The following is a 22860-nucleotide window of genomic DNA, read 5'->3' on the forward strand; positions in this document are numbered from 1 at the left end:
GGGGTGAAAACACTTTACGAGGGCCCTATTGTTGTCTTTAAGCCAGCCAATGGTTGCAGCACTACTACAAGAGCTGAAGCAAACAGTATCTCACCCTGACAGATGGTACAAGCAGGTTACAGCTCCCCAAGACTCAGGCTGGGACCACCTTCCAGTCTGGGACCACTCTTATCCAGACATTCTTCCAGGTATTGAGCTTGAGGCAGGGGTGGGAGGGAGGGAGAGGCCAAGTGATGATGTCACTGTCTCTCTTCTTCCAGTTTGCTGCAAAGATCATTGCTATGATGCGGGATAGTCTGCCCCATGGCATATTTGCCTCCTCGGAGAAGTCTCTAGGTTATGTGTTGATGAGCCATTAATGCCGAGTAGCCATCAAAGGCCACATCTTTGGTTGTGGGTGTTCCTAACCTCACAACATATTTCTGTAACACATGTAGTAATACTTCATAACTTCATATACAATGATAGTACATAAAATCCAACAGGTTATTATTGTTCAACAGATCAAGACCGATACCTCATAAGGTATACTTTGTACAAAACATACAGTTATATGACAGTAGTGAATATGGGGGTTTCAGGGTGCCACTTTGAGGTACAGAGGGTCACAGGTTTGATGTGAAACAAGATCTTTTTCAATACTTTTGCATTGCCAGCAAACCAAAAAAATCAGTTTTTTCAGCCGGCTGAAATAGGTGCTGTTACAAGCTCCACCTATACTGTGTGTGTCTGTTTGTCTGCCTGCCTGAGTTTTGGAATTACAACAGTAAAATCATCTCAATTCATGGTTTAATGTCTCCTTTACTGTCTTCATGTGAAATAAAATGAAGTAGTCTTTAAAATGAACCATATTTGTAGGCCTGTTACACCATCTCAAAAAACTACCAGTGCTAGTTATTCTGTAATAATATTACAGCAATGACATAGTATTTCATTAATGAGATTAAAAAAACATGACTTTTGTGCCAACACAGTTTATTCCTTGCTAGAGATGTTATACAGAGAATCATTCATTCTTGCATGGATTACAATGTAGCATCAACATGAATTGCAATGAAAGGATCTTCAGCCTGGTTACTAATCTGGAAGTTAGCAGTGCCGTCACCTACAACCTGCACCTGTATTCCTGTACAGCGGTCACCTTCCTTTTGCCCAGAAATAACATCACAGTAAATTCCAGCAGGAAGGCCAGTTTGCAAATTCACATTCAAGCTCCTATGTATAAAAACAGATTGAAGAGGAATAAGCGGTAATTCAGACTCTCCAGTACTTCTCTTTTATTATAAAGCGTCATATGTTTGGCCAGCCAGGTGGCTTTGGGGATAGTGTTCTGCACTACAATATCCGACACTTGGGGTTTACTCTTGGGGCTGGTCTTTCAGTCCCTGATACAGCAGAGCCTGTGTGTGTTAGGTAGGGAGCAACATGAGCCTACAGTGAATACTAAGGCCATTGTATGTACTGTCTATATCAGGGATCTCAAACACAAATCATCACGAGGGCCACATGAGGACTAGTACATTGGCCTGAGGGCTGCATCACTGAAACCTTTTCATACAACGATACAAAAGTATAGTCAAAAAACGAAGAGTAATATAGTATGCTATTAAAAGTCAATGTATTAACTTGTTAAAAACTGTAATGCGAAGAGGGGTTTTAATAAAATATAAACACCTGTAACTATTCCTTATATGGTTAGTAACACTGATGATGATCTACACCAGGGGTCTCAAACACACGGCCCGCGGGCCGTTTCCTGCGGCCCGCCATAGGTGCCGACTCTCTCCTGCACTGAGTAACCCTTTCCACCCCCCCTGGTCACAGCGCAAAGTCAAGGGGGAAACTGAGGCTCGCCTAGGAATTATAAAAATGTTACAGAAAATTTCCACTTTGTCACAGACACTGTCCAGTGTCCCAACGGAGAGACCCCGGGCAATTGGGGAAAAGAGGGGAACCTCTGGGTGCCCAGCACCCCTAACAGAGAGACCCCTGGGCGATGGTGCCTGATGCCTCTAACTAACAGTCTATCACAGGGGTCTCAAACACACTGCCCCACCCGTACCCTGCCTCTTCCCACCCCTTCCCCAAAGTCCCTGCCCCAACTCCACCCCCTCCCTGCCTCTATTCCAACTCCTTCCCCAAATCCCCGCCCCTGCCCCTCCTCTTCTCCGCCTCCTCCCCATAGAGAGCAGCATCCCCACTCCTCCCCCCTGGGAGTCCTAAGTCCTAAGTGCTGTCAAACAGCTATTTGGCAGCGGGAAGCGCTGCAGGTAGGCGGAGGAGCGGGGACGTGGCACGCTCGGGGGGGGGGGGGGGGGGGGGGAGCTTGGCTGCCAGTGGAGTTGGTCCCTATGGCGGGCCGCAGGGAATAACTCTGCAGGCTGCATGCGGCCCACAGGTTGCGTGTTTGAGACCCCTGGTCTATATGGCCTCAACGGGCCCATGCAGCCCTGCTAGACATAAAGGTTCCAGTTTGAAATACCATCAAGCCTCGCCTGTGTAGGCATGAGTAAGCAGAGGTTATCCGTCTACTCCCATTCACAAAGGCTTCATATATTTAAAATTCAATAATATAGGCTGGTGAACATAAATTATTCAGACTCATTTTTCATTTGACCTGGACATTTAAAGAATTAGCTTTTGATTATCTTTAGAACGATCCCACTTCTGAAAGGGCAAAAATTAATTAAAATTGAAGCCCCATTTCATCTGGGATAGACACGAGTACAAATGTTAATCTGCTGAAGTATCTTTCAGACAGTTTCTCTTTCATGCTCTCATGAATACAGTTCTATCTGACAGCTCCTCCTGCTTTTGCATGAAGGAGATATCTACAGTGTACTTTACACCCACGAAAGCTTATGCTCCAATACGTCTGTTGGTCTATAAGGTGCCACAGGACTCTTTGTCGCTTTTTACAGATCCAGACTAACACGGCTACCCCTCTGATACTTTACACATGAAAGACTCAATTCTACTCTACTTGCTATATTTACTAGGATAAACTATGCCTCTGTGTGGATATAATTTCCACAGCAAGTCAATGGGGACTGTGAATACAAATCAGAAGACAGAATTAGACCCCAAATAACTAGAGAAAAAAACATGAAGACAAATGTGTAGGATATTATCTACAGGGACAGTAAATGCAGGTATTCTTGTCAGTTTCCAAAAGTTTAGAGTCTTCCTTATTATTAGGCTCCTATTGTTCTTTTTCTTCTCCCAAGTCCCTCCCTCTCTACACACCCAAATTACCTTTTCTGACAGTCCCATTGAGTCATCTCAGCAGTTTTGGCACTCTCCATTCGAATCAGGAGGGCTCTTTTCCACCAATATCATATTGTTTTGGGCTACCTCAGCATCACAGATTCCCTACATCTCTGTCTGCACCTCTGACTCTACAGAAGTCTAGAAAAGCACAACAATAACCCTAACATGAAGTGCCAGCCCTGCTGAGACTCTGCCAGAAGCTTTGTGGAATATCCAGAAAGGAAGTGGGCCTGGTTAGACACAGAAAACCCTTTGTATAAGGCAGGAAGACACTTAAATGAAGTGAGTGATTCAAACCTCAACACACACAGAAGATTGAGAACAATTCATATGCAATGCAATTCTGAGAACTTCCTGACTGCTGTGCTCCTCTAAAACATCCAATCCAATCATTAACTCTTCTCACCATAAAAGAAAGCTGAAAACTCCCAGCTGCCAGCCCTTTCTCAAACCTATCCCAGCTTGACCCACATTACTCTCAGTCAATTCTCCACCCATTCCTCACAGCCATGTCTGCTAGCCTATTTAGGCCCAGGCCCAACACCAATAGTGGCCAAAGTACCTCTCAGATCTGCATAGTCATGCATTCCTCACTGATCAACCTCTTCCTGCAGGTTTCAAGTCCAATGACCAGGAACCAGCAGCAGAATATTGTGTTGCTTAAGGAGCTAATGCTGGGTTTTGAAGAATGCTTTTGGGAGTGGGAAGATGGTAGGTTTGGAGTTGCATTACGTAAGAGCCTTGATCTGTCCCACCAACTAGTTGCCACAGACTCTATAGCCAGTAATAGGCTCTACAGCTTGACCAGGGGGTAACATTTTTTCTGAAGCTATTCACTCCTTCCACTTACCAGTCATCATTATTAAAGACGATGAATCCTCTATTACCACGCCCAAAAGCCACTTGATTGCTGTCATTGTCCCACCAGTTTGAGAAAGGCTGGCCATCAACCACATTACGGAAAATAACCATGTTCCTGAAAATACAACCAATGGGCTTGACTTTAATTAAAATATCCCCACATCAGGTGAAGAATATATTGGGAATTGCTGTTTGCAGTGTCCTACTTTATTTGATGCCATCTATGTTCACAGACCCAGTCGTTGCCACAAGTGGAGTCTGGATTAATTGTAACAGGTTTGGTTGATCCATCCTCAAAGCTTGGTGGTCCCACCCAATCATTAATGTCCTTGTTATTAAACACAAAGTTATACAGATTAAACTTTCTATCTGGGGAGACAGCTCAATGAAGCATACAAGATGACACAGGGATAATTAACAGCCTAATGGCCTACAGACTTGTTCTCATTGATCATAAACCTACCTTTCCATTCTGAAAATATCTTGGCCAACGGTAACTTGAGATAACACGTGTAAATCCATAAGGATGAGCAAGCATAAAGCCAAGTGCCATTTTATATAGTCTGTAAACCAAAGAGTAATGAGACACATGAAGATACACTATCTTTTTTTGGGGGGGAGGGGGGAAATGGGGAGAGGGTGGGAAGGAAGAAAGAAGAAGAAGAAGAAAGGGAACTCTGTTGGCTGTATGAAGCTACCTGGAGTCCCAGAAGGTTAGAACAGAAGCTCCCCCAGCACCATGTCCCCTTTGGGTGTCATGATTATCCACAAAGACAAGGGCTATGTCAGAGGGCATAAAACCCCAGCCTTCTCCCCAATTCCTAAACAAACAAACAAACAAACAAACAAACAAAGAGTCAAACACATTGAAATTAGTAGTTCAAATATTGCAGGAATCTAATGATTAATTCAAATTATAGATATATTACTTTAAATAGGCCATCTTTTCTCCATTCCATTTGCGGATTACTGTACCCAGTTTGGCACCATATTTGAATTCAGTCACTCGGCCAGTTCCAAAGTATTCACTGCTTTTAATTGGCTCTCCACCCAAGTCAATTACCTAGTAGAAGAAAGAAAAGCCACTATTATAGTCCAATCACCTGGTTAAAAAGATACAATTCATAGACCTAAATGCTGCTTTAAGGGAAGAATAAATCAATTGACTGCATTAAAACAGAAATAAGTTTTACTTACTAAATTCCATTTATTGCTTCCTAAAGCATCCCAAATTCAGGTGCAATTGAAAAACATTAAAAACCTCTGGTCTCCTCTCCCCCACTCCCAAATATGTCATGACCATGAATAGATTAGTAATGAAATACATGACCCAGTCCTGAAACTATCAGTTTGACAATAAAAAGAATCAAATGAGAAGTTTGACTTTAAAGGGACTTTAAAGGTTTAGGTCCAAAATATTAATTCACATTTAAAATTTTAAATTGGTAGAGATTGTCTTCTGGTTTAAAAACAGTCATTTACTGATAAAAGTCATGTAACAATATTGCTGAGACTTGGGGGGGAAATCTTACAAAGTTATTTATTTATACTTTCTCTATTGGTGCTGCAGAAGTTAACTTACAAAATTCTGAGATCTATATATATTTTTAATGATTCTATGAATGATGATGAATAGGGAGTGGAGAAAGTAAATCAAAAGAAAATGCATGAAAGAATTAATGTACACATTTTAAAGTTTTTCACTGAATAAGCCAAGTAGGCTTGGAAACGTAAAACTTTAGTAGCAAAATAGGAGACTGGGGGCTGGAATATGAAGTACTAAAGGTTAGAATCCATAGGAACTAAAACTTTTGGGGCCTGATTCTCCATTCTTTTTTCATTTTGTGTGATCATTTAGACATCTAGAATGTGTATGCACATGTAAAATCATGAATAAAATCCTGGCCCCTAGAAGTCAATGGGAGTATTGACATTGAAGTCAATGAGCCAGGATTTCACCTCAAGTATTTAGATGGTTACTTGATTGCAAACAAAAGGATCCATTTGGGCCCATACAAATTAGAAAGTGGAACATTTTGACCTTAGTTCTTTGCATTAATTTGTAGATAATTCAGTCTTGCAAGCTGCTGAACACTTTGGTCCTGATACAACAAAGCACTAATATACATGCAGGGCCAAGTCCATACTGTATTTGCATAAAAGAACCCATTTCTCCGTAGAGTGAAACTAAGAAAACTAGATTACCTCTTGGTAAATGAAAGGTCTCGATCCATTGGAAAACCATGTTTTAGTTAGATTTTTCAGTTTGTCTAAAAATGCTGTCATGTCCCCAGGCCACATATGCTTGGAAGCATCAATTCTGAAGCCTGCCACACCAATATCAATAAGTTCGTTCATGTATTCAGCAACTTTCGAGCGCACATAGTCCTTCTCCAGGGCAAGATCAAGAAGACTGACAAGGCGACAGTCACGGACCTGTTTAAAAAATTAGCTGGGACACTGATTTAAGACAATTTTCATCCCACGTGCTAAATGAAATGTCCTGAACACAGTTCTTGCAAAGCCATTGTTGAAAAAAGCACAGAATAATATAGAATTACACAGGGCCACCCCCAGAAATTTTCCCCATGATATGCACTGTCAGTCCCTGTGGAGCATGCCCAGGGGAGCTGCTGGCACCAGCACCTCACCCATGCCGTGCTCAGCCACCATCTTCCAGCCTCGCCCACCAGGTGTTGTGTCACTCCCCATCCCTGAGAGGGGACATGGGCTGCTGAAAGTGGGGTGAGGAAGGGCAAGCCCCTGTGAAGGCGTCCTGGTGCATGAGCTAGCCCCATGACAATGACAAGGAGGATCAGTGCTGGCCATCCCACTGCCCTGCGTACCCATTCAGGGTGGTCCCACAGCCTCTCCATCATGGGGCCAAATCTGAGTGGCACTGTGACCCCTGTGCACCAGGTTGCAACACCTCTCAATTTTGGCCCCACTGCTCCCCTCCCCTACATGACGGGGGGCTGGCAGGAACAAACATGAGTGCCCAGTGGGCCAGCCAGCACTACTCTTTGTTGTCACTGCCAATGGTACACACTGTGCATAACATACATATGGCTGCAGGTGACACTGGGATTACATATACTAGACTTTACTGATATAGGACTTGATTCTTTACTACTTTGCATCATGTGTAGTTGTTTATATCTGTACAAAGACTAATTGCATTTTACAACCACTCTGCATAGGTGTAAGTGACTTAGGAAAATGCCAGCTGAGAATCAGTCCATTAATTCTATACTCATAGGGAGGTTTGGAAGGATTAGATTTTTATGAGCAACTCTCAGTACACATTGATTTCATCATACACACACAAATCAATGAAAAAATATTTCCCCCAATAAAAATTGAAATTTACAGGTAGCACAGTAAGAAAAATGCTGCTTGAGAACTTATTGGTATTTGATTTTTGTTTTAATGATTATAAAGCTTGAACTTTTTGAATCTCAATGTGGACTATCATTAAAAATTATATGACCTTTCCCATAATTTCCCACACCTATGAAAATTTAAAATTAATACAAATATAAAAAATGCTTAAAACAATTTTTGCAGCTCTGACGATTTAAATCGATAAAAATATAAAAAGGCTTAAAAATAAACAACAATATGATCCATCAAAATTATACAAAATAAAAATCAAATTCTGCCAAACCTACTCATGTGATTTTAATACAGCTAGGAGGAGTAATCTGGCTTAATATGTCATTTTTACTTCAGCTCTAATATACAGATAAAAATATTTCTCTTCAACATCAACTACATGCTACTTTTCTCTTATCATGGGAGTGCATGAGAGATTTTATTATAGCTGGATTCATAATACAAAATTTTGCCACAGATTTTATTTCACAATTTTAAACAAATTCATTTTGACGGTGTTCACGCCCATTTTTGTGTTTGCTTCCTGTAAAATTTGCTGATGTGAATTTTCAGTGAAATAGAACATTTTAAAAGAGTATTTTAAAATATTCACAGAAAAAGAATGGTTTCCTATGGCAATCCTAGTGTACTTCTGAGAGGCCATGTGTAATCAAGTGTTTGATCTCTGTATTACAGTGAAGAGGTGAATAATAATGACACTTTAGCATCTTTCATCCTGAATGATGCCCAATCGCTTAATGAATTTTACAATCTCTTTCCCCCTCCCCCAGCCCTCAAGACAGGGACAAAGGAAACACAGTAAGAGAGATATACACAGGAATCCTTTCATATACCATTGAAATGGGGTAAAAGATGCTGTTTAGCAATGCACAGCACCACTACCTAACTGTTCAGGGCAGGGGGGTGAAGAATATTGCTTCCAAATGAAGCTGCCATGGGAATTTAGGCAATGGAATGCATAATGGAATTTGGTGAATACAGCTGATGACCTAAGACCCCTCACTGGGAAAAGGAGCCATTAAATACCAACTAATTACAAGAGGTCAAGTCAGTTGTGTGGCTCACCCATAAAGGAGCACAAGGAAGAATGCTAACTACTCACACTTTTCTGTATTACCCTGGGATTTGCATGCATATTTAGTGATCAGGCTCAGTCCTGATTAGCTTTTAAGAGGTAACAATATCCTTTGAAATGACCAGCATGGCCTTGATTTAGCAAGGTACTTAAGCACATTCCTAACTTATAATTATAAGAGTTATCCCACTGATTTGATAGGACTATCCACATGCCTATGCATCCGAAGAAGTGGGTTGTAGGCCACGAAAGCTTATGCTCTAATAAATTTGTTAGTCTCTAAGGTGCCACAAGTACTCCTGTTCTTCTTGCGGATACAGACTAACACGGCTGCTACTCTGAAACACATGCTTAAAGTATCTTGCTGAAATGTAGCCTATTGGTTACGTAATTCTCACTACCCCTACTAATTAATTAATGGAGAGACTATTATGTGTGAAATATTGCTAAAGCTGGGCAAAAATTTTCTATCAAACATTTTTTCAAGGAAAAGAATGAATTTGTGTCAGTTTTGCCAAATTGTTTGGGGGCGGGGGGGGCTGAGAAATTCCTAACATTTCAAAATTTCATTTTGACTTTTCTTTAAAAAAAAGTATCAATATTTTGGTTTGAAACTATTTTTATTTCAAAATACCCCTTTAATTTAATTTAAGCTTTTTTAAACGTAAAACGTTAAGATGGAAACTTTATTATATTATTATTTTGAAATTGCCAATGAACTGAGAAATCAGTTATTCACCCATCTCTGAGTTTTTCCTGTTCTGAGATTTTTATGTGACAGCATAGCCCTGTAAAGAAGAGGGTGGGAATAAGAATAAACAGGGAAAATATATTTTACAATTCTAAATTTACCTGAGTCACATCATGGTAATTTTCAATGTCTCCACTTCCAGTTTTACATTTACCATCGTTAAAGTCCCAGGCTGAGTATGGCACAGCAGGAAAATCTCTGGTCTCTGCATTGAAATAGCTTCCACAAGTAGAACTATTACCAGAGCCAGCACCAGATCCACACATGTGGTTGACTACAGTATCCACATAAATATGAACCTAGAGAGCAATGTTTGCGTTTCAGTTTAATAAAGCCAGTACCTGAGTGCCATTGACTAAACAGCACTTATTGTCTCATTTACATTCCCCACCCTTTTGACTCCCCACTTTTTTTTCTTCTAGAGCTTTTTCATGTGAGCAAAGTGATAGAATATTATTTGTTCTAAATATCGAGCAGCGAGCTTACCATTCAGTGATATGCAACTCATTTGAAAGACCAGACTATTTGGGAGAAAATTAGATTATCTCTCTTTATAACTCTGATCTCCCCATATCTTCCCTCCTGAGTTATCTAGTGCCTCACTCTGATTTTGACTGCTAATGACCACATACCATCAGTCAGACAGCAGTCAAGAGCATGTGAAGTAAATAAGTTAAATTTAAGCATCCATCTTAAGTTCTATCTTCAAAGAATAATGACTCCAATTTTGCTAATTGAGAGTTTTTCAATTATACTAAATTTTAAAAATAGGCACCTGTTGAAAAGCAACTATTTTTCCTGATTGCAAACTTTAAAAAACAACAACAACAACAACAACAACTAAAAAACCCAACAACCCAAAAAACAATTTTTGCTGGGTTTCTCTTTAACAGTACTTTCTTGGGTTGAGCTATTGCTGCATGATGAAGCTTTTGATTGACCTAGTCTTCCACTGCGAAGGCGTGAAAAATGACTTCAGTTGAGAACTGGCACCTTATCTCCTTGGCATTATTGAAGAATATTTTTTTTTCCCCTTGGGAACAGGACAGAGGGCAACCTGAAATCTCTTACATCTCCCCACACTGTTTATATAGGAGGAATTTCAAGTCTCTTACTCCAACATTGTTGCATCTGGTCACCATGTCTTTAAATTCATCATAATTTCCAGATCGTGTACATAGATTGTAGCTGATTGGCTGGTATCTTTCCCACCAGGGTCTCCATGGGTTAGTAATGACAATATTTTCATTTGGAGGAGATATCTGTGAACAAAGTGATGTCATTTGAAAATAAACTAGTAATTACTTATGTACTTGTTCAGCGTTGTAAAAGACATATAAAGACAGAGGGTCTGAGGCCCCGTCTGTGGCAAGGAGTTGGCTCTACCAGAACCCAATCCAGGGAGATGCTCAGCACTCTCATCTCCGTTTGAAATCAATAGGAGATGAAGCGGCTCAGCATCTCAGAGACAGTCCTTATATACAGGAACTCACTGGGTGATCAGGCCCCTTAGATTGCTTATATTTAAGTGTTTAATGAAGCTGGCATATGAAATAGACGTAGGTGAGTGTTTGTGCAGCAATTTGAGAAATGGTATGTATCAAATTGTAGTTGTCACACTAAAAGGTGTCTGCTTCCACAAAGGCCAAGCTGCACTTTAGATCCCTTTTAGCTGCTTGAGTATACCTCTCTGGTAACAAGTTTTGTTACCCTCATCCCTCTCTGGATGGAACCACACAGTCCTACAACTCCTAGAATAGGCCTCTGGGCTGCAGGCTCCCTGGTGATAATATGACAAGCCCAACTGCATTTGGCATCTGGCCTGCCAGCCTTTTTTATCTAGGAGCCTGTGACTACTGGCTGATTAAAGGCTCGAAAAACAGCTTCTTCAAAATAAATTATTTATTCCCCTCAAAATACACAGAACTACGAGAAGTGAGTTAAAAAGTGAGGGGCCTACATACATGCCCATGTCTTACCTAAACTTTATTCTTTCTTTCAGGGCCGGCTCCAGGGTTTTGGCCACCCCAAGCAGCCAAAAAAAAAAAAAAAAAAAAGCAGCGATCGCGATCTGCGGCAGCAATTCGGCGGGAGGTCCTTCACTCCGAGCAGGAGTGAGGGACCGTCCGCCGAATAGCTGGACGTGCTGCCCCTCTCCAGAACGGCCGCTCCAAGCACCTGCTTGCCAGGCTGGTGCCTGGAGCCGGCCCTGCTTTCTTTGCAAGTTTTGAGTAAGTTCCATCCAGCCGAGACTTGGGCTGGGAGAGAGACAGCCAGCCCCTGCAACATACTTTCAGTGTGTCTGTCAGACTTACCTCCAGCCCAGCTGCCTGCTCACCCTCCTTGTTCCTAGGCAGAGGTGTCTTTGCCATCGTGTTCCTTTGATCCCAGGGTCAGGAAAAATAAACATACTAGCCCAGCTGGAGTCAGAGAGGTGGGTATTTCCCAATTAAAGCTCACTCCATTGCTCCCCTAAGGAGCCTTGGTAGCTCTCTGAGGGTACCTTTATCTCTGTCATTTCCTGTTTGTTTTCCTCCTAACATTCTCCTTTCATTTAATTCTGCATAGTCAAAATACCAGGCAGGTAAACTGAGGTACATACGATAGTCATAAAAAAAATAAAATACAGGTATCTCCCTCATTTTCCACAGTAGTAAATAAAGATTCAGGTGTTGCTTTTCACTTAGAGGAATAAATATTTCAATTACACCCTTTGGAGTGATTAAATAAATGCACCCCATCATGACGGGCTGGTCTATTTTCACTGCTTCAGCATTTAGTACTTCCATTACCAATTTCTATTTAGTTTGAACTTGGTGCCTGTCCCCTATGACCTGGATTTTTACTTTGGTAAGCAAAATGTGCAGCCTATGAGGCAATTTCACTGTCAATTAATATTAGAGGCTACGTACCTGAACTCCACCAAATCCATTGGGTGCTAAATACTGTTCACATTCAAGAGCAATGTCAGCCCAACGCCATTCAAACAGGTGGACAATAGACATCTTCCCAGGTTTTGTATTTGGGTTGTATTGCGCCGAACAAAGTCCAATGGCTGCTAGCAGAAGAAAGGCCTTCATGGTTCTTTCCGTAATAGCTTGTGCTCTTCTCATGGATTTTTGTACTAATGCAAGAGGGTAAAGTACATGGTACAAATTACACATTTTAAAAGGCCAACTATTTTTAGCATGTATTTTGCTTAGCTTGCTGTTGTTTTGATTGTTTCGGAATTGCTTATCCGATGAAGCTATGCCACAACCTCTCATGACAACTTTAATAACGTAACACGTTAAGGCTCAGTCCTGGATTACACAAAGGTGTTGTACTGGTATAACTATATTGGTTGAGGGAGTGAGCTTTTTACAGCTATATTTATACCAGTATAATCCCTAATGTGGACACAGATATACAGTACAAAGGTGTGTTATACAGTAAAGCTCATTCCCCGTCCTGTATAGGAATGTTATACTGGTGTTTGTAAGTATAGTTAAATCTGTACTACTTTTGTGTTTAGAGAAAGTCTTAGTGTTTTGTTTTGTGTCTTAATGCTGTCAACAGATTCAATATTTCAAAGGACTGTGGTGTGTGTGTGTGTGTGTGAACAAATACTTATTGTCACAACCAGACTCGAGCACAGCATCAGATAATGCAACTAAATCCTAATCTCCGAGGGTCTCTCAGAGCTGTAGTAGAAATACTAAACATTTGACATCTATCTGTGCTGCAGCTTGATAGCGCAAAATGATGTATTAAATGTACACAATACCTGTTTCTCAGGGTAGACTATGTCATTCATGCACAGTCCTGGGCTGGGAGTGGTGTGGAGCTGTGCTGGCAGCTCTTGCAACGGCAAAGACAGCAGTGCATTGTGGTAGCTATCCCACTGTGCAACTGGCCACAGGGTGCTTTGGGAAAGGTTTACAATGCCTCATGGGGCAGGCACAGCGTCACATGATGCAGCTTTCTCAATCCCATCTTCCATGGGCATCCTACTACATTGCCAGCTGCTTTTCAACTGAAGTGGAGGGGGGTAGGAGAGTCAGAGCCGCCCAGAGGATTCAGGGGCCCTGGGGCAAAGCAATTTTGGGGGCCCCTTCCATAAAAAAAAGTTGCAATACCATAGAATACTATATTCTCGTGGGAGCCCCTGTGGGGCCCGGGGCAAATTGCCCCACTTGCCCCCCCACCCCCCGGCGGCCCTGAGGAGAGTTTTTGACAGGGAGTGTGTGTGTATGGAAGGGGGAACCGAGAGCGTGTCAGCATGCTGTCTTGTAAGTTCAGACAGTGGCACGAAGCAACCAGTCCTGAGGCAGGGGGAGGGGGAAACCCCTGACATCAGCCCCTGCCTCCATCCCTGGGCTCTCTGCACAGCAATCTCTCACACACACACACCCCACACGCCCCCCTCTGGTTCTGTGTTCAACAGCACGAGCATTCCACATTAATGGTTTGCTTTGTGTCCTGAAGCAGATCAGTACAGCACACAAAGGCTGTCAGAAACGGTGCTTTGAAAGGGGAGGGACGCATGTCTCCAGGGCAGCCGAGTTCAAAACAATGAGCAGAGTGGTCACTTGAGGCATTATGACAACTCCTGAGGCCAATTACAGCACAGAAAGCAATCAAATGTCCACACGGGCAATAGAGCACTAGAGCCTCTGTGCAAATAGCCTTACGACTCTCCTCAAGGTGTTTTTTTTGCAGCGCTACAACTGAGAAGTTTCTGGGCACAAAGTGGCTTGGCAGCGTGTACACGTCTGTAGTTTGAGTGCAAAAAGCTGCTTTACTGCGCAGAAACTTGCCAGTGTAGACAAGCCCTAAGGTTTACATCTGAAGTACCAAGATAAAAATAAACATTGACTTGACTTTTGTTCATCTCTGGTGGTTTGAAAGGGAGGTCCAATGGTCTACAATGAAGGTTGAAAATCAAGGCAGGCTCTTTTACACTCAGCTCAGTGCAGCATGTGTTTTTTGGGAAGACTTAAGTCTTCAGGATTTTTGTACCCCCAGTCACACAGCCTTCACTTGTAAACAATGTTGGGTTGGAAAATGCTGCTGAAAACCACATCATGTTACAGACACCAAACAAACTAGTGGAATGGGAAAGGGTCTATCCAAAATGTAAAAAAAAAAAAAGAAGACTTCTACATGACAACCCTCCCTTTGCTTGAAATAAAAATACAAGCGAGGCAGTACTACCTCACCCTTTCTGTGTAGTTGTACTCTTTGGAACTTGTTCAACTGCAAAGTGTGCCAGTTTATAGAGCGCAACTTCTGCTGCCAGATCCTGTTGCCATCAGCTGTTATTGTAATTCACAATCATAATTGGGAGCTGAGCTATTTTGAATGAATCATTTGACAAATTTAGCACAAAAATCAGTTTGTAAGAAGAAAAATAGGCTATCTGTAACTGTTGGGTAGTTTATGAACAAGTTTCAGCCTAGGAATTGTTTATGAACTGTAGTTTGTAGATTCATCATCGTGTGCTAAGTCTGCTTGATCACATAGTATTGTTTCTGTTCCCTGATTGGAGGAGAATGTATGTAACAAAGAGGGAGAATCTGTGATCAAGTCACTGAACCTTTGATTTTCTCTGGAGAGGACAGAAGCAGCTTACGTGGGTGGCAGAATTATGGCATGTGGAATCTTTTTCTTTCCTGGACCTGTGAATCACACCTTGTCTTACACATCACTGCTAGAAAAGCCAGGCAATTCTACACCATGCAATCGGATTTTAAAGTTAAGTTTGTCATTACATTCACATCATAACTGTGAGTTCCACATGTACATGCAATCCTAGCAATCAAGAGTGAGGTTAAAGCATTGACTGGCTATTTAATGTTTGTGTGTGCTGGCTGTGACTATAATTGGTTATTCTGTCCTAACTCCAAGAGAACAGTTACATGTTCTTGGCCATTGCAAAGTGAGTAATCATGTAGGTAAAATGGATAAGACCACACGAAATAGCAAGCTGAATATAAACTTTGCCCTTACTTTCACCCAGTTCAGTTAATGTTTGAAAGGAGGGTCCATTGCAGAGGTTTTCTAGTTCTTTGAGATGAGGTGGAAGATTAGCTTGCAGTAAAGCCAGATCAATTAATGATGGTGATTGTGAAATCCTTCAGTGCACCCTGAGTGTATGTCTACACACTGCAACTAGACACTGGAAGCTGGCCTGTGCCAGCTGACTCACAGGGCTCGGGAAAAAGGGCTGTTTAATTGTAGCATAGATGTTCGTGCTTGGGCTGCAGCCCAGGCTCTAGAACCCTCTCACCTCACAGGGTCCTAGAATCTGAGCCTCAGTGTGCTTTCAGTATTCAAAGAGCAGAATACCACACAGAGGAGCACATACATCAGGCTTGGGGTTGACCCTTTGAACAATCTCATTGACTTCTTCCTGAAAACTCTAGAGAGAGCTAGTCAATTTCCCCCCGGCGACAAGTTAGGGGAACAAGCCTCCCATTCAGTTCCCTGAAAACACCAACAGAGTTAGTGAAAATCCAGACAGTCTTAAAATAAATAAATAAATAAATAAAAGTACGTGTGAGGAAACAGATGCTGATCTAGGTTAGCAGCTCATGGTACCTCACTCACACCCAAGATATCACCTGCTTATTCAAATATGATCAAACACTCAGCTGAGATTTTCTTATTATCTGATATGCACAAATTCAAAGTTGTGGTTCCTACAGTAATTACTTTGAAACAGTGTGTATGCAAACCATAATAAAAAAAAAATAGAAGGCAGCAAAATACTATATAGTCTAAGGGCTTGTCTACACTTACCAGGGGATCGACGAGTGGCGATCGATGCATTGGCAGTTGATTTAGAGGGTCTAGTGAAGACCTACTAAATCGACCGCAGATCACTCTCCCATCGACTCCTGTACTCCACCAGATTGAGAAGCGTACGGGGAGTTGATGGGAGAGTGTCTCCTGTCGACATCGCGTAGTGTGGACCCCGCAGTAAGTAGGTCTAAGCTACATCGATTTGAATTACGCTATTCAGATAACTCATATTGCGTAGCTTAGATCGAATTTCCCCTGTAGTGTAGACAAGGCCTAAGAGAGTTACAGATGCTCTGGAAACATAACACTGGCATTCCAAACTTCCTTCTTAGCTTAGTTTTTGCATTTAATTGTAGAATGCCTTTGTAATTCAGTATGTAAATTTCCAAGCTTTCAATAGTGCTAGCTAGGCACACTCTCCCTTCAATTCAGAGCAAATTTAAGAAAGCAATTGTCATCTGTCTGAGATTAAAACAAGCGACTCTAGTATTTACTAGAATACCACTTTGAGTAACAAAGGAAAAATGGTTACCTATCTTTTGTAACTGTTGTTCTTCAAGATGTGTTACTCATGTCCATTCCATTCTAGGTATGTGCTTGCTCACGTGCACAGTTGTTGGAGACTTTTGCCTTAGTGGTACCCGTAAGGTCAGCTGTGCCACCCCGTTGAGTGCCGCGCTCATGCGTCAGTATATTAGGCACCGCCGACCCTACGCCCTTTCAGTTCCTTCTTGCTGGCAATTCCGACAGAGGGGTAGGAGGGCAGGGAATTGACATGAGCAACACATCTTGCAGAACAGTTACAAAAGGTAGGTAACTGTTTTTCTTTGAGTGCTTGCTCATGTTGATTCCATTCTAGGTGACTCACAAGCAGTATCTGAGGTGGGCTCGGAATTCAGTTTGGCGGTTTGTAGTACTGCTCTACCGAAACCAGCATCATCCAGGGCCTGCTGGGTAAGTGCGTAGTGGGACATGAACTTATGGACAGAGGACCAGGTGGCAGCCCTACTGATGTCCTGGATAGGCACTTGGGCCAGAAACGCTGCCAAAGAGGCCTGCGCCCTGGTTGAGTAGGCGGTTACAATCACCGTGGGTTGCACTTTCGCCTGATCATAGCAGTAGCGAATGCCGGCAGTGATCCAAGAAGAATACTTTGTGCAGACGCTGGGCGACCTTTCATCCTATCGGCCGTGTCGACTTGCAGAATGGCTTGGTCCTTTCAATGCAGAAGGCTAGTGCCCACCTGACGTCTAGGAAATACAGCCTATGCTCCTCCTCTGACATATGCGGCTTTGGAAAAAAGACAGGTAAGAAAGTGTCCTGACTTGTATGAAACTGAGAAGCCACCTTGTCCTTGGCCACCTCAGCTGGACCTTGTCTTTGTAAAAGACTATATACGGTGGTTCCGAGGTGAGTGCCCTAATCTCGGAGACGCGGTGACCAGGACATGACCTTCCAGGACAGGTGAAAGAGAGAGCAGGAAGCCAGAGACTTGAAGTGGGGACTAAGGAACTGCGACAGCACCAGATTCAGGTCCCACGGAGGAATGGGGTCCTTGATGTGCTGGTAAAGGCACTTGAGGCCCTTGAGGAACCTGACCATCATGTCCTTGGCAAAAACTGACCTACCCTCGAGTAGTGGATGGAAGGCCAAGATAGCTGCCAAACAGACCTTGATAGATGAAGGGACAGGCCTTGGGAGCTTGAGATGCAGAAGGTAGTCCAGGATTAACTGCAGTGATGCTTGCTCAGGCTGAATGCTTTTATCCGACGTCCAGCAGTCGAACTGCTTCCATTTGGAAAGGTAGGTTGCTTTGGTGGAGGGCTTTCTACTGCCCAACAGGACCTGTTGGACTTTGGCCGAGCACTGCCGCTCCTAAACATTCAACCATGCAGCAGCCAAACTGTCAGTTGCAGTGCCTCCAGGTTCAGATGCAGAAGACTGCCGTGGTTTTTTGACAGCAGGTCCGGTCAGAGCGGCAGCTGTAATGGAGTGGCCACCGAGAGGTCCACCAGTGCCCCCTGGGTTCCAATATGGCCACTGAGTGGGCCACTGTCCCTGCTGCCACGTGGTCGCTGCAGGTGCCACGCCTGTCTCATGAGTCAGCAGCAAATCGACCCTTCTTGGTGAGGTGCTGAACTCCCATTCCAACTAGGACTGCTGTCCTTCCAGCGACCAGGGAGGAGCCGTCGAGGCCTGAGTCTGCCGACTGACTTTGGTCAGTGACCAGTGAGGGAGGGCGAGGAATGACACTTGCCCAGTGAACGGTACCGGGGTGAAGGGGATTGGTGCTGTGACAAGGAGTGGCCCTGCCTGGGTGGGAACAGACATCTGGGAGACCGTCTAGGCAAAAGCGACCTGGGCTGTGGTGATGTGTGATGGGAAGCTCCCTGGTACCGGTGGTATGGGGACTGATGCCTCAACTCCACTGTCCCATGTCTTGTACATGGAGAGTGCATCGAGGGCCTGGGCCTTCTAGCTGGAGACCTAGGGTACAGTGCCAGGGTCCGAGGCCACGGAGATGGAGATCTGTGGCTGCAATCTGATGACCGAGGGTGCTCCACTGCCCTAAGAGGCTGTCCCATGATCGGGTTACCCTTAGATATTGGGGCCTTAGCCGAGTCTGCCTCCTGGTGCAGCACCTGCAGTACCGGTCGTCCTACTTGTTTTCTTTAGCCGCTGGGGCCGCTTCGGGCAACAAAGGCCCTGGGAGAGACCTGGGTCCCCTGCCACTCTCCGGAGTCGGATCCCTGGTCAGACGGGGGTGGGGGAGGGGAGGGGGTCTGACCTCTGCAGTACCCCTATGAAGCCCCAGGGCAGGCACATGGCCTGACATCAGTCTTTTGCCTCAGACCCCTTTTCCTTTCGGTGCCGGGTGGGGGGGGGGAGGGGGAAGGGAATCGTCTTCTTTTGCCACTTCTTAGGCACCAATGAGGGGGAACGGTGCTGGGCGGAGCCCGGTGTTAGCGGTGCACTCCACACCGAAGCCGAAGTGCTCGGCCTGGGGTCCGAGTGGGAGAGCTCCAATGCAGGACAAAGCGCAACCTCCATTAGGAGGGTCCTCAAGTGGATATCCCGCTCCTTTTGGGTTCTAGGTCGAAAGTTATTACAGATTTGACACTTGTCCTTTCTATGGGACTCCCCCAAACACTTCAAGCAGCTGTTGTGGAGGTCACTGATAGGCATCGGCCTGCTGCATGACGAACATGGTTTGAAGCCTGGACAGCAGGGCATGCTTCACTCTGGGATGAAGTCCTAGCCGAGACTAACTACCAACTAACCTAACACTTAACTTAATGGCTAACTAAGTACCTACAATCTGTGCACAAAGAAGATAAAGGTTGTAAAGAACTGCTAATGCTCTTGCGATCTGCAAGACTAGGCGCTCCAACCAATTGTCACCAACGGTAAGAAGAAACTGAGAGGGTATAGGGTCGGCAGTGCCTAATATACTGACATGGGGTGGCACTCCAGGGGGTGCCACAGCTGACCCTACCGATACCGCTAAGGCAAAAGACTCTGACAACTGTGCACGTGGGCATGCACACACCTAGAATGGAATCGAAGAAGAAAAGTGATTAGGGATGCAATTATAGATCCTCTCTCAGTTTGTAAAAGACGAATCACTACGATGTGTTGTGCTTCTTTTATGATTGACTGATCTAGGTGTGGTTTAATGAACTAGAATATGGCATAAAACTGTACCTTCTTCAGAGCTTTTATATCGGGGTGGCCAACCTATGGCTCTGGAGCCATATGCGGCTCTTCAGAGGTTAATATGCGGCTCCTTGTATAGGCACCGACTCCGGGGCTGGAGCTACAGGCGCCAACTTTCTAATGCGCCAGGGGTGCTCACTGCTCAACCCCTGGCTCTGCCACAGGCCCTGCCCCCAATCCACCCCTTCCCGCCCCCTCCCCTGAGCCTGCAGTGCCCTCACTTCTCCCCCCTCCTCCCCAGAGCCTCCTGCATGCCACGAAACAGCTGATCGGGAGGTGCGGGAAGGGAGGGGGAGGCGCTGGGAGCAGGAGCTGATGGGTGCTGCTGATGTATTACTGTGGCTATTTGGCAATGTACATTGTTAAATTCTGGCTCCTTCTCAGGCCCAGGTTGGCCACCCGTTTTATATCAGGGTGCATCCTGTTGTCCTGTTTTTGTTTGATCCATTTGGCACAGTGGACACCAATTGATACCACTTTATTTTCAAAATCCATCTATTGGGCCTGATTGTTTTCTCCCACAAGTTTTATACAGGTGTAACTCAATTGTACAGACGAGGACTAACTCTGTTGAATTCAAGTGTGAGATTAGAACCAGGACTATTATGTCTGATGAGCATCTCAAAAGATCATTGGTTTCCTCAGAGGGAAGTAATTTAAATCCCATGCAATCTGTTAGTTCTTCTCCTTAGCATTGCTCTCAGTCTCAACTGACTATTACCTGTCTCCTTAAATCAGGGGTCGGCAACCTTTCAGAAGGGGTGTGCCGAGTCTTCATTTATTCACTTTAATTTAAGGTTTCGCGTGCTAGTCATACATTTTAACATTTTTAGAAAGTCTCTTTCTATAAGACTATAATATATAACTAAACTATTGTTGTATGTAAAGTAAATAAGGTTTTTAAAATGTTTAAGAAGCTTCATTTAAAATTAAATTAAAATGCAGAGCCCCCGGCCCGGTGGCCAGGTCCCGGGCAGTGTGAGTGCCACTGAAAATCAGCTTGCGTGCCGTCTTTGGCACACGTGCCATAGGTTGCCTACCCCTGCCTTAAATAGACGTCTCTCTCAATAAAGCTCTTGTTAGAAACCATAGCCCTGAGTAGGTCTTTTCCTATAAATACAAGAAATGAGCAAATTCATTATAATACTATTTCACTAAAATAAATACAAAGCAGATCTGAAGACATACATTTTTGACTGGTTGATGGCATTTTCAGTAGTTTTCCTGCTGCATTACAACCATCTCAGCATTCTGCAGTTCGAAGTAGAACTGATGGCAATATCATGACTAAGTCATTCATTGAAAGGCAGACCTTTCTGTCTATAAAGGAGCAATAGATAGAATCCGTTCCTCTGATGCCTGCCAGGACTGCTTCTTGCAACTATTGCTAGTAATCATAAGTCTCTTAATGCTGCCCTCTACTGGTCTATTTGGGCTATCGATTTAAAAATTCAGTTTGGTTTCAAAACCTATTTAATATGTATTTTGTTTTAGGAGGTAGGTTTGTTTGTTTTTAAACACCACAATAAATCAAAGACATGTGAAAAATGTTTTTTTTAAACTTTGTTTTCAAATTCAAACCATTTGCTGAGCAATGGGCCCTGTCTTGATTCTTTAGACTTGAAAAGGGGCTCAATGGGGATATGTTTTATTTGTTTCTTATGTATCACCATCTTGCTTCCATCCTATTGATTCCCTGGGAATCTGAAATGATGATTGTTTGGCAGAACACGTAGAAGCAATGTGTGTGTCAGGGAATACAGCAGAGAGATTTTAAAACATTGTAAACTGTGTGCTTGTTGCTTTATACTTCATCTGCTCAGTAGCCTGACTGCATCCTGCTTTGTACTGTGATCCTGTCAGTTAGACAGACTAAGGATGCCCGATCCAACTCATTAAGGAATTCAGTCCCTTTCAAAGAATATCTAGGTATGACAGGAAGTGGTACTGGTGGACCAACCAATATTGTCTTCTACAGACCTGCCTAGTTTACTGTCGCCACACTGTCTTCTCCCTACGAGACCGGAGTTTATCCTATCACTAAGATAAATGCAGCTGGAGCAGAGACATGCTTTCTTCATGGTGAAAACTACTAGAGCTCCATTGCTAGGATAAACATTTGTGCACTGTCACACAAACCCAAACTGGATCCAGTTTCAGAAACTGAGGAGAGTGCCACCAGAGAGGGAAAAGCCTAAGCATGACCTGAGCAATTTGTTTGTTAAATGTGTGCTGCTATGAAAATACTAGTAACATGAACTACTGCAAATAGGTACTTAAAAAACAAAACAGTGGGAGGTAAGGCACACCATGAGTTTCCTTGAAAGACATGTGTTTTGGGGGGGAAAAAAACACCCTTCCCACCCAGGAATGGATTTAAAAAAAAAAGGGGGGGAAATCCCATACATCTTTCTAAACATTTGTGTTATCGGTACTGAAATTACTTACCCCACCCTTTCCTGAAATTCTTTTGGGGAAAATACACCACTCCCACCATTAAAATGAAAACGAAGGAACAAATTCACCAAAGTCAGTGATATCTCCACAAAAGGAGCTCTGCTACAATTTTTTTTGCCTGTCAGCAATTCCCTGGAAAGAGTCCTGTTCCCTAACCCGTCCTCACCAAAATCCATTCTGTAATCTTCCCTGCCAAACCCTTCAATCTTTCCATCATCCACCCTCCACCTCAGTACCTCTACACCCAACAGTATCTCAGAATCTTCTCTAAGCGGCAGCTATTTCTCACAGCAGTAGTGATGGCCAGTGTTTTCTTGTGAGCTCTAGCTGTGGGATGGGTAATTGAGGAAGGTGTTCTTTTTGATTCTTTAGAGAGTAGATCTGCTTTGGTACTAGAGATCTCTTACTCCTCAGGTGCTATCAGCGTACACTTCACATGAGGCTAGCTTTAAAGTCAAGGGACACTTAGCTAGATGATTCGTTGGGATTTACCACAAAAATAAACTGACTTGGGGTGGAAGTGCTCTTTAAGAACTGCAGTCTTCTG

The 22860-nt window shown here is 43.5% G+C and overlaps 1 protein-coding gene across 5 annotated transcripts in view; it reads right to left on the bottom strand.

Annotated features, from left to right (window-relative positions):
• Positions 1-585: 585 nt before the first annotated feature.
• LOC112108482 (pancreatic alpha-amylase-like) overlaps positions 586-22860 on the bottom strand; it is a 29379-nt gene continuing 7104 nt past the window's right edge. For 3 of the 5 annotated variants that reach the window (XM_026655863.2, XM_024202633.3, XM_029912412.1), the window contains 10 exons: positions 12266-12477; positions 10469-10615; positions 9455-9652; positions 6337-6567; positions 5061-5194; positions 4830-4952; positions 4595-4694; positions 4338-4459; positions 4121-4246; positions 586-1215 (listed from right to left, as the gene is read on the bottom strand). In XM_026655863.2, the coding sequence (XP_026511648.1) occupies positions 1026-1215; positions 4121-4246; positions 4338-4459; positions 4595-4694; positions 4830-4952; positions 5061-5194; positions 6337-6567; positions 9455-9652; positions 10469-10615; positions 12266-12466 (1572 nt within the window). In that variant the 5' untranslated portion in view covers positions 12467-12477 and the 3' untranslated portion in view covers positions 586-1025. Of the gene's footprint in view, positions 1216-4120; positions 4247-4337; positions 4460-4594; positions 4695-4829; positions 4953-5060; positions 5195-6336; positions 6568-9454; positions 9653-10468; positions 10616-12265; positions 12478-13119; positions 13223-21044; positions 21134-22860 lie in introns of those variants that run through there. The other 2 variants (XM_024202631.3, XM_024202632.3) reach the window with 2 other exon arrangements.

This window comes from Terrapene carolina, unplaced genomic scaffold (assembly GCF_002925995.2).
Source record: "Terrapene carolina triunguis isolate 2854851 unplaced genomic scaffold, T_m_triunguis-2.0 Scaffold211, whole genome shotgun sequence".
Lineage (NCBI taxonomy): Eukaryota > Metazoa > Chordata > Testudines > Emydidae > Terrapene > Terrapene triunguis.